The following is a 12014-nucleotide window of genomic DNA, read 5'->3' as shown; positions in this document are numbered from 1 at the left end:
GAACCGGAACAACCAAGGTCAGCACCGTCCCCGAGGAGGAGGAGGAGGCCAGGGACGAGGAAGAGACACCGTCCCGGCCGCTCCCGCTGCCAGCACCCCGCCCCCGGCCAGCCGGGGCAACCCCCCGATGCGCCCGGGGTTCCGAGCCAATGTCACGTGTCACCGATGCCAGCGAGTCGGCCACTACGCCAATGACCCGAACTGTCCACAGAACCAAACTCCGAGACCCCGCCAGGTAGCTGCCGCCGCCCTGGGGGGAGAACAAATCTCCGCAGAACAGGAAGAATACGAGCAAGAACATCAAGAGTGGGAACCGGCCGCCATGGTTCTAGCGTGCCTAGGGGGAAGAGACATGGTCCCGCGGGCTCCCCTACCCGCCAACACCAGAAAATATAGTCAGTGGGTGAACATTAATGGACGCCGGGCCGAAGCACTACGTGACACGGGGGCCAGTGTGACGGCCGTCCGCTGTCACCTGGTAAAACCAGAGCAGATCCTGCCGAACATTCTCTGCCCCGTCCGTTCAGCCGACAATTCGGAGAGTCTATGTCGGATGGCCTGCGTCCCCTTCGAATGGGGAGGAGTCTCCGGCATGTTGAAGGTGACGGTCCGAGATGATGCCCCCGTGGACTGTCTCCTGGGGAATGATCTTGAGAGTTCCCCGTGGGCCGCCGTAGAAAGAAGAGAGCACCTGGGGATGTTGGGCCTCCCGAACTGGGCTTGCGTAACCACCCGGTCCATGGCCGCCCGTGCCATCCCCCGACCAGAAGAACCAGAATGGCCAGCACCTCCTCCCCCGATCGCTCCAGTAGAGGACACCGACCATACCGACCCCCCAGAGCAAACCCCCGAAGGGCTCGCTCAGCCCCAGGACCTTCCCAACCTGGCTCAGTGGCGTCAAGAAGGGGGGCCCACCCAGGAACAGTTCCGTCAAGAACAGAAGACCTGTCCCTCCCTCGAGGGACTCCGCCAGCAAGCCCTCGCCCAGAGCGCGGGGGACACCACCGGAGCCCATTGGATCTATTGGGACAACGACCTATTGTACAGTGAACAGATTATCGCGGAGTTAGGGGCCAGTCGAGTGCTGGTGGTGCCCCTCCGTTTTAGAGACTTCCTGTTAAATTTGGCCCACGATGTCCCTCTGGCTGGACACCTGGGCCAGGACAAAACCTACAGTCGCCTGGTGACCCACTTTTTCTGGCCAAAGATGAGAAACGACGTCCTCAACCACTGCCGGTCCTGCCCCACGTGCCAGGCCAGCGGGAAGAGCGGCCGCAAACTCAAAGCACCTCTGCAACCCTTCCCAGTTGTCACCACCCCGTTCGAGAGGGTGGGAATAGACATTGTGGGGCCCCTGGACCCCCGTACAGCACAAGGACATCGGTTCATCCTGGTACTGGTGGACCACGCCACCCGCTACCCCGAGGCTGTGCCCCTGCGAACTGTAACAGCCCCGGTGGTCGGCTGGGCCTTAATGGGGATCTTCTCCCGGGTGGGCTTCCCCCGAGAAGTCGTCAGCGACAGAGGCACCAACTTTATTTCGAAGTATATGAAGTCCCTCTGGCAACAGTGCGGGGTCACCTACCGATTCACGACCCCCTATCACCCTCAAGGAAACGGACTAGTCGAGCGGTTCAACCGCACGCTCAAGGGAATGATTGGGGGATTGGAAGAGCCCCTCCATCGCCAGTGGGATGTACTACTTCCGTGCCTCCTCTTCGCCTATCGAGAAGTTCCCCAGAAGTCCCTCGGCTTTAGCCCTTTCGAACTCTTGTACGGGCACCCTGTGCGAGGGCCCCTCAGCCTAGTCAAAGAAGGTTGGGAGATGGCCCCCCTAAAGACCCCTCCAGACGTCTTCAAGTACCTCCTGACCCTACGCAATCAGACCAGGCGATTCAGAGAAATGGCGAAAGCAAACCTTGAGGCCAGTCAGGAGGACATGAAAAAATGGTACGATCAAAATGCCTCCTCCATCGAATTCAAACCTGGCCAACAGGTGTGGGTGATGTCCCCCACCGAACCATGTGCCTTGCAGGACAAGTGGACGGGGCCCTTCAAAGTGGTCGAACGCAAGAGCCCCGTCACCTATCTCATCGATATGGAATCTCCACGGAACCCCCTCCGGGTCCTCCACACCAACAGACTCAAACCCCACTTTGTGCACTCGGAGCTCAGCCTCCTGATGGCTACAGACAGTGGAGCGGAAGAAGACTCCGAGCCTCTCCCTGATCTCCTGAAGACTCGTGAGAAAGATGGTTCCGTGGACGGGGTCCGGCTCTCCGATGCCCTCACCCCGGAACAGCGCCAAGGCTGCCGGGACCTCCTGCTGCAGTTTGCTACCTTGTTTTCCCTCACCCCAGGGGTCACCCCCTGGTGCTTGCACGACGTGGACACTGGGGACAGTCCCCCTATCAGACACCGGGCGTACCGTGTACCAGATCGGGTACGGGCCTGCATCCAAGAGGAGGTATCAAAGATGCTCACGCTCGGGGTCATCGAGCCCTCGGACAGTCCCTGGGCCAGCCCGGTCGTGCTGGTCCCCAAAGCTGCTACCCCCGGCACCACTCCTGAGCTCCGATTCTGCGTCGACTATCGGGGCTTGAATGCTGTCACCAGAACTGACGCTCATCCCATCCCCCGAGCGGATGAACTGATCGACCGCATGGGGGCTGCCCGCTACCTCAGCATCTTCGACCTGACAGCAGGCTACTGGCAGATCGGTCTCACACCCCGGGCCCAAGAACGATCCGCCTTTTCTACCCCCGATGGCCACTACCACTTCAAAGTCATGCCCTTCGGCATGAAGAATGCCCCAGCTACCTTTCAGCGACTGGTGAACCAGGTCTTGGCGGGGCTCGAGGAGTTCAGCGCCGCCTACCTGGACGATATCGCTGTGTACAGCCGCCACTGGTCCGACCACCTCCACCACCTCCGAGAGGTCCTGCAGGCCCTCCAACGGGCCGGCCTCACCATCAAGGCCAGCAAGTGCCAAATTGGTCAGGGGTCCGTGACCTATCTCGGACACCAGGTGGGAAGCGGTCTGGTGGCCCCTCTGCAACTCAAAATCGCTGCCATCCAGTCCTGGCAGCCTCCAGTCACGCAGACCGAGGTCCCAGCCTTCTTGGGGCTCACCGGCTACTACCGGCGGTTCGTGAGGGACTATGGCAGCATTGTGGGGCCCCTCACGGGACTCACATCCAAAAACCACCCGAAGAAGGTCAACTGGACCCCAGACTGTCAAGCGGCCTTCGAGAAGCTGAAGGCCGCCATGTGCACTGCCCCTGTGCTCCAGGCCCCCGACTACAGTCGGGAATTCATCGTACAAACAGATGCCTCCGACCATGGCATCGGGGTGGTCCTCTCCCAGCTGAACTCCGAGGGACTTGACCAACCGGTGGCCTTCATCATCAGACGCCTCCTGGCCCGAGAACAGCGCTGGAGCACCATCGAGAGGGAGGCCTTCGCAGTGGTGTGGGCCCTCAAAAAGCTCCGGCCCTATCTCTTCGGTACCCACTTCCGGGTGCAAACAGATCATCGACCCCTGCAGTGGCTAATGCAGATGCGTGGGGAAAACCCCAAACTATTGCGTTGGTCCATCTCCCTGCAGGGGATGGACTTCACTGTGGAACATCGACCGGGCCAAGACCACGCCAACGCAGATGGCCTGTCACGCTTTTTCCGCCTCGACGAGGAGAGTCCCCTAGAGAATGGGTGACTCTCCCCGCCTTTAGCTGGGGGGGACGCATGTTGGACAGGCCACGTGAAGGGCTTGCTCCCTCCCCGCATGACAGGGCCCGAGCCCCGGCCCTCCAGGTGTTACCCACAGAAACAACCCGCACCCCGTCCCCAGACGGGACTCCTGCCCCCGGACCTCTCTGTATCATGGGGCCGAACCACTACCGGCTCCCTCGCCCGGCCCGGCCGCAATCTTGGACACTGCACCACGAGGCCGCGTGGCCTCAGCTCGACCCTAACCCTGGGCCTGGCCAGGCCCCGACATCCCGGCACCACCATCCACCCAGGAGGTGAACGGACCACTTGGCAGGTCGATGGGAGAAAGAAGTGTCGATGGCTCTCCCCCGCCAGGTGCCGCTCGCCCCCCAGCTCCCCCGGGCGCTGGCTCCACCCCCCTGCTGGGTGTCTGGACTCCCTCATCCCGGACCTCCCGACCGCCAAGTGCGAGGGTCCGGACATCAAAGGGCGCCAGACCTATAACTGGGGCAGCTCCAGAGCAGGAAGGCAGTTGTATCCTGGAGTCGAGAGACACCGTGAAGAACTCATCCCTGACGGACTACTGGCGCTGCCGTAGCCCTGCCTTGCGAACTATCGTCCTGCCTGCTGGCGCTGCCGCGGCCTTCTGCATCCTCCATCCTCGTTGGGACCTGCTGGCGCTGCCGCAGACCGTTGTAACGACCACCTTCACTGGGACCTGCTGGCGCTGCCGCGGAACGTTGTAACTACCACCTCCACTGGGACCTGCTGGCGCTGCCGCGGACCGTTGTAACTACCGCCTTCACTGGGACCTGCTGGCGCTACCGCGGACCGTTGTAACGACCACCTTCACCGGGACCTGCTGGCGCCGCCGCGGCCCGTCCATCTAGAACGCCGAGCTCGAGGATTGTGAGCTATTCATCATACCATCTCCGCTACCAGATTGGTAACAAGACTGTCCCGCTACCCCCTTTCCCAACCAAGAGACTAGAATCGAGGGGACCCCTGAGTCCTGACCTCCTTGTACCATTCTATCGTACCTAAAGATTGCTTATAAAGAACGTCAAAACCTTATCATTGTGTGGTGTACCTCTGTGGGGGGGAAGTTATTCGTCTGTACGATCGCTGGAGACGGCTCGCCCCGGAGACCTCTCCCCTTGTCCTCGGCCGACCCTCCCGGTCCGTCTAACAGGGTGCTCTCACTGGAGTGTGAACACTGACAGCAAGGGGTGCTGTCACCTGAGTGTGAACACTGGCAGCAGGGGTGCTCGTGGTAGGGTGTGGACACTGACAGCAGGGGGTGCTGTCACTAGAGTATGAACACTGACAGCAGGGGGCGCTGTCACTGGAGTGTGAACACTGGCAGAAGGGGTGCTCTCAGTAGGGTGTGGATGCTGACAGCAGGGGGTGCTGTCACTAGAGCTTGAACACTGTCAGCAGGGGGCGCTCTCACTGGACTGTGAACACTGGCAGAAGGGGTGCTCTCTTTAGGGTGTGGACCCTGACAGCTGGGGGTGCTGTCACTAGAGCGTGAACACTGGCAGTAGGGGTGCTCTCGGTAGGGTGTGGACACTGACAGCAGGGGTGCTGTCACTAGAGCGTGAACAGTCAGCGGGGGCGCTGTCACTGGAGTGGGAACACTAGCAGAAGGGGTGCTCTCAGTAGGATGTGAACACTGAAGGCAGTGGGTGATGTCACTAGAGTGTGAACACCGGCTGTAGGGGTGCTCTCGGTAGGGTGTGGACACTGACAGCAGGTGATGCTGTCACTAGAGCATCAATACTGTCAGCAGGGGGTACTGTCTCTGGTGTGTGAGCACTGGCAGAAGGGGTGCTCTCAGTAGGTTTTGAACACTGACAGCAGGGGGTGCTGTCACTAGAGTGTGAACACTGGCAGAACGGGTGCTCTTAGTAGAGCGTGAACACTGGCAGCAGGGGGTGCTCTCGTTAGGGTGTGAACACTGACAGCAGGGGGCGCTGTCACTAGAATGTGAACACTTGCAGCAGGGGGCGCTGTCACTGGAGTGTGAACACTGACAGCAGGGGGTGCTGTCACTAGAGCGTGAACACTGGCAGAAGGGGTGCTCTCGGTAGAGTGTGGACACTGACAGCAGGGGGTGCTGTCACTAGAGCGTGAACACTGTCAGCAGGGGGCGCTGTCACTGGAGTGGGAACACTGGCAGAAGGGGTGCTCTCAGTAGGGTGTGGACACTGACAGCAGGGGGTGCTGTCACTAGAGCGTGAACACTGAGAGCAGTGGGTGATGTCACTAGAGTGTGAACACTGGCAGAAGGGGTGCTCTCAGTAGGGTGTGGACACTGACAGCAGGGGGTGCTGTCACTAGAGTGTCAAAACTGTCAGCAGGGGGCGCTGTCACTAGAGTGTCAAAACTGTCAGCAGGGGGCGCTGTCACTGGAGTGTGAACACTGTCAGCGCTGGTGCTCTCAACAGAGTGTGAACACTGTCAGCAGGGGGCGCTGTCACTGGAGTGGGAACACTGGCAGTAGGGGTGCTCTCAGTAGGGTGTGAACACTGACTGCAGGGGGTGCTGTCACTAGAGTGTGAACACTGGCAGCAGTGTGCTCTGTCACTGGAGTGTGAACACTGGCAGAAGGGGTGCTCTCAACAGAGTGTGAACACTGTCAGCAGGGGGTGCTGTCACTGGAGTGTGAACATTGGCAGTAGGAGTGCTCTCGGTAGGGTGTGGACACTGACAGCAGGGGGTGCTGTCACTAGAGCGTGAACACTGGCAGTAGGGGGCGCTGTCACTGGAGTGTGAACACTGGCAGAAGGGTTGCTCTCTGTAGGGTGTGGACACTGGCAGCAGCGGGTGCTGTCACTAGAGTATGAATACTGGCAGAAGGGGTGCTCTCACTGGAGTGTGAACACTGACAGCAGGGGGTGCTGTCACAAGAGTGTGAACAATGTCAGCAGAGGTGCAGTCACTAGCACGCTTCAAGCATCTCTCCGCCTCGAGACACTGACTGGACAAACTGTCGTGCCCTCCACAGGTTTCACCATGTCTGATGCACTAATGGCTGAATTTGGGCCAGCGGCCCCCTTCCTGAGGAAGTCGGACAAGGAGCGCCTGGAAGCCCAAACCCGAATCTTCGATATCAAAACCCAGTGTTTCGTGCCCGATGATAAGGAGGAGTTCGTGAAAGGCAAGATTATCAGCAGGGAGGGTGACAAACTCACTGTCGAGACAGAAAATGGCAAGGTCAGTACCAACCCCACCGCCCATGGGGCTTGTTACGTCCTCAACATTCCCAGATCCGACCAGCAGAACGCGCCCTACTGCCAGATGCAGAGGGGGGATGACAAAACGAATTGTCGGTTCTCTCTTTTGTCTGTTTCTTATTTACAGACTTTGACGGTGAAAGACGTCAACGTGCACCAGCAGAACCCCCCCAAGTTCGACAAGATCGAGGACATGGCCATGCTGACCTTCCTGCACGAGCCCGCCGTGCTGTATAACCTCAAAGAACGCTACGCAGCCTGGATGATCTACGTGAGTGGAGCCCTGCGCGCGCACGCTGTGACTGCTAGGGCTGCGGATGCACCTAAACACTGTGGGGCATATTATCAAGCCAGGCGATAAAATTATCGCCTGGCTTGATAATATGCCCCTGTGGTGCTTAAGTGTAGCAGTGGACGGGTAGAAGAGCGTGGCGTCCTACGATGTGCTGCTTGTTTGGAACTATGTTGAATTGCAGTGTGGTCTGTGTGAAAAGCGTTTGGTGAGCGCAGTGACCCAGAGGCGTCACTAGGGTTGGTGTCAGCCAGTGCGGTAACTCATGGTGTCACCCGTGCGGTCCGCACCCCCCTCGTGACGCCACTGCACTGGCCGACGCGTCGCAAGTCTGTGTTGGGACGAGAATGCTCCCTGTGTGAATCCTGCCCCGAGTGACCGAATTGCACGTGAATCTGGTATTGTGATTTTTACCGGCCCAGTTATGACGCTAAACCTGTGTGTGTGTGCTGAGTCATAGACCTGTCCATGGTAATAGCAAAATTCCAGTAAGGGCTGTGAGCGGGAGGGGCGTCCAAGCATACCTTCCATTTAATGATAAGGGTTTACTTTCTCTGTCGTGGATGTTGCTATGAAGCTGTGGCGGGAGTGTACAGATTAAAAGTTCTATTTCAGTCTAGCACCCACCCAGACCCTGCACTGGCATCCAGGGTGCTTGCTGAGTACATGTGTATGTATGTGTGCAGACACATGACAGTGAGACTGTGTGCAATGTGAGCAAGTTTGCTGGGCCCCCTGGGGTTCATTTAGGATGGCTTCTGGTTTAGCATTGAAACAAAAAGTGATGAATGGAATGCTTAAATTAATCTCAGCAACTGGTAATTACTCAGGGCCACATCCCAATCTATCGTTATTTTGCTCACCATGCCACCTCAGTTTGGACTGAGGAATATACAAGTCAGTTTGACCCTGCTGCAAAAGGAACAGTATGGCCTGAACTACAGGCCAGGTCCTCCCTGAACATAAGCACAAGCAACTCGAGACTGGTGTCGCCCTTTTTAGGGCTCATCAGTCAGGTATGGTTTGGTTCCAGTGGCAGGGTGAGAATACGGGATCCACGTTGCATAGCAAGGGGGTCGGGGTGGACGGTTTTGAGGGCAGCAGCCACATGCTCTTATCTGCAGCTGCGCAGGGCGGCACACACAGAATTCGATCTCCAGAGCCCCCCCCCCCCCCCTTACGGCCGCTGCGGGCGGCAATGGCTGGATCCGCCCCAGGCGGCAAAAGGCCTAGTTACGCCACTGACATTTGGGCCTATACTAGATATTTAGGGTGGTACATCGAACATACAAGATGCGAGGGGAGAAATGCTTGCAGTAAATCAAACCACTGGCAAATGCTCGGGTTCGTATTCCAACCCGTCATTCTTCTATCCAACATGCCACCTCAGTTAAGGGAGAACCGGTCTTGGCTTGCTTCTGTTTCAGTTCAGGAAGAACCTAGCCTGGCTGTTCGGGCTGGAATGTTTCTATTGGTGGAGGGCCAAGACGAGTGGTGTTGTGAACCCCTTTGTTTTGCAGGTTAAATGGGGGTAGCCACTAAAAGTTGATTTGTTTTATATTAGCCTCTTCAGGGCTGCAGACAAAACCTCATAAAACCTCATAAAACAAGTTCAGTGAAGGAGCGAGAGAGAAAGAAATGATGCAAACAAAGAGAAAAGTACAAAGGGAGCAGAAAATAGTGTTGGAGAGAGAAAGGCAAGTTGGAAAAATATGTCAAAAGAAAGAACTGTGGTAGTTAGAAATTGGAAAGGAGGGAGAGGAAGAAAGGATGAAAGTAATAAAAGGTGCAAAGAAGGAAATATGAAAGGAAGGATGAAAGGCAAAGTGAAAGGAATGGTGGGTGAAAAGAAAAATAAAGAGAATGCAAGGATGGATGGTTGAAAGGATGGATATAAGAGTGAAAGGATCAGTTGGTGAGAGGATGGAACAAAGGGAGAAATTATTGATGGAGGGATGGATAAGTGGATGGAAAGGCGGATAGGAGAGTGAAAAGATGAATGGCCGGAACAGAAAAAGGATTGTAGATCTGTTTGTGAAGTGAATGATCATTGGACGGACGGATGGACGGATGGATGGATGGATGGATGGATTGAAAAAAGGTGAAAAGGTGAATGCATGGGTAAAAAGATTGATGATTATATGAACAGATCGATGGCTAGAATTTCAGTGGCTGGTTAGAATTATGAAATGATGAACGTAAGGGTGGAGAGGCGAAAGGATGATGAATGGGTGGAACAGTGGCAGGATGGATGGACAGATGAGGGGATGTAAGGGTATAGAGAACTATTATAGGAAGGGCCGGGCTTACTTTCTTTGCTCACTTGGTATAATTAGAGGTCTGGTTTAAAGTGGGGGTATTTTAATTTTCTGGCTACTCCCCTGGTCAAGACTAATTTGCATTTGGCTGAGTCCAGACTGAGGTAGCATGGTGGGCAGGTTACAATGCTTTCCTTAGCGATTGCCAGTGGTTAGACTATTGAAAGCATTCCTCCATTCTCCTTTCTGCATTTTCTTCTGGTTTAGCATGGCACAAAATAGAGGATGGAAACAGCTTTCCTCAGAAAGCAGAAGTATACCACCTGCATTCCTCAAGCCAAAGGGTGGAGACCCAGATATTAAAGTGATGGAGGGTGGAGACAGGGCTACCCTTAAAACTTCTATGAGGGCCTTTTAGAAAGGGATTTCTGATTAGATATTCCTGAGCACTGTCACTTGGTGAATGGTGAGGGAAAGGGTTTGACTGAGCACATTTTGTTATTAAGGGGTCTGCCCCCTTTTATCTGTCAGGAATTTCTAGTTTAGGAAGGCTAATGACAGTCCGGTCCAGAGTCTTCAAACCTGATTATGACCTTGTTTTGGATAGTCCTGCTTGGAGCAAGCATCATTGCTACCTGCTGTCAAAGCAATTACCTTGCACAAATGATAAATGGCCAGAAAATTAGATTTGAAAGAGAACCAACTCAGACCGGCCTCAATGCCTTAGGCAGTGGATCCACATCCCTAATCTGGGAAGTGAGTATAAAAGTAGGACCACACCACCCCACTTTGCCCAGGTCCAATTTCCTCTTGACCACGGAATGGAGTGCTCAACAGTTTACTCAAAGCTGCTCAGTGGCTCTGGCTGGTGTCTGCATACCAGCTACTCTGCCAGAGATGAAGGGACATCACCTGATGATTGCAATGTGCTGGAGAAGCTGTGAGTCTGCCTAGTGCCTAAAAGCATGCCTGTCCGCTCAGACAACGAAGGAGAGTGCCTGGCCCTGAAAGAGTAGTGTCTGTTCAGGAGGAGAAGCATCGATGTGCTCCCAGTGTGTGTCACCCAAGAAGAAGCAACTGTCCTTGAGGGCAGTAGAGATAAACAGCATGAAGAAGCATAACTGCCTAATTTTATGCAAACCACACTGGCATAGTCAGAGGACTGGTGCTGCCACTGGCAGTGTGTGGTGCAACTCAGTCAGTGTGTGGTCTCAACCAGTAGCTTCTGATGCAGGAAGTCCAGAGGCTGCACCTTCCAGGGACAAGTGGCCTGGAGGCCGCACCTGCCACAAAACCTACCCCAGAGGTAAACCCTGACCAATCCTGTCTGCCAAAGCCTGAAGTAGGCAGAGAGAGAGAGCGAGATATACAGGACCATTGCTGCAGACAAAGAGATGCCACCAAAGACACAGATTGGTGTTCATCAATGCACACACAAGCTAGCACCCACCAGGCAGAGTCCTTTGCTGAGCAGTTAACAGAAAGGCATGCCTCCGTAGAGTGAGAGACTGACAAACTGCAAACATGAGCAAAGCCAAACCACGACAAGGATTTATCCTTGTTTTGGGCTAAAGTACTATATGAATGTATCCATCAGTGGTCCAGGGACAATCTCTTAGTGAAATTTGCACCTGTACCACATTTTGCCAACCTGGACTTATGGGAGCGAACTACCCTGGACATTGGGGGGGAGGGGTCACTTTAGAGCTGTGAAAAGGGTGCCGTAGGTGGGTGCAGCACTTCACAATAAGGGGCTAATAATGGGGGTGCAATTGTTTAAATCTGATACCAGCTGCCTCCCTGAACTGGCATTACCGATGAAGCCTGTAGGATATTAATTCATGAAATATCTAGAGCTCCTCAAACTAAATGGCTATTGCGGTAGGTGGCCTTTCATGAACCATTTTTCTGTGCTAAATTGTAAAGTTAAAAATGTCAATGCCGCTTATGTGAGGTGGATGAAACGTTCACGTCCACTGCAGTACCTACAAAGGGCAGAGGATGTCAACGTCTCATCCTCTGCTCTGTGGCTAGAAATCCATCGACACTTTCACCTGAAGGATTTTCTTTTTACAAAACCACTTCAGGACGCACGAAGAAATTCCATCACTCATTGAAGTTTTTTTGTTTGTGTATCGATCTGCTCGTAGAACGTGCTAACCTCACACAAATAAAGGTATTCAATGCTGACTGCTTTCAGTCTGGTCAGTCCATGGGGGCATAATTCACTCTCTTGAGCACCAGACAAAGTGGGACAATGTCCCCTTTCCAGCTGTACTACTCCAAAGTAGATTACTGCTTGGGAACCGCTGCAAGTAGGTGACCCCCCCCCCCCCCCAAGCAGGGATCTACCCACTAGATACCAGGGATTGGTTTGGAGCACACATTGGGCCATGCAGTAATATTACAATTCAACACAGTGTTATCGATTCATTGACACACATTGCAGGGATCCTCGTCCTGAAGAATGCCATGGACCCCACTTCGGGACATTTGGCAGAAACATGTCGACCT

The 12014-nt window shown here is 55.0% G+C and overlaps 1 protein-coding gene across 1 annotated transcript in view; it reads left to right on the top strand.

The window, feature by feature from the left end:
* The window catches only part of LOC146865664 (myosin-6), a 353172-nt gene that overhangs the window by 81677 nt on the left and 259481 nt on the right, over positions 1-12014 (top strand). Inside the window, exons 3-4 of the mRNA XM_085632498.1 lie at positions 6722-6930; positions 7078-7221. Coding sequence (XP_085488624.1) covers positions 6730-6930; positions 7078-7221 — 345 coding nt within the window. The 5' untranslated portion in view covers positions 6722-6729. The remainder of the gene's footprint in view (positions 1-6721; positions 6931-7077; positions 7222-12014) is intronic.

The sequence above is a fragment of the Triturus cristatus genome, chromosome 2_1 (assembly GCF_964204655.1).
Source record: "Triturus cristatus chromosome 2_1, aTriCri1.1, whole genome shotgun sequence".
Classification (NCBI taxonomy): Eukaryota; Metazoa; Chordata; class Amphibia; order Caudata; family Salamandridae; genus Triturus; species Triturus cristatus.
Note: the sequence above shows the minus strand (reverse complement) of the source record. Positions and strands in the feature narration are given on the sequence as shown.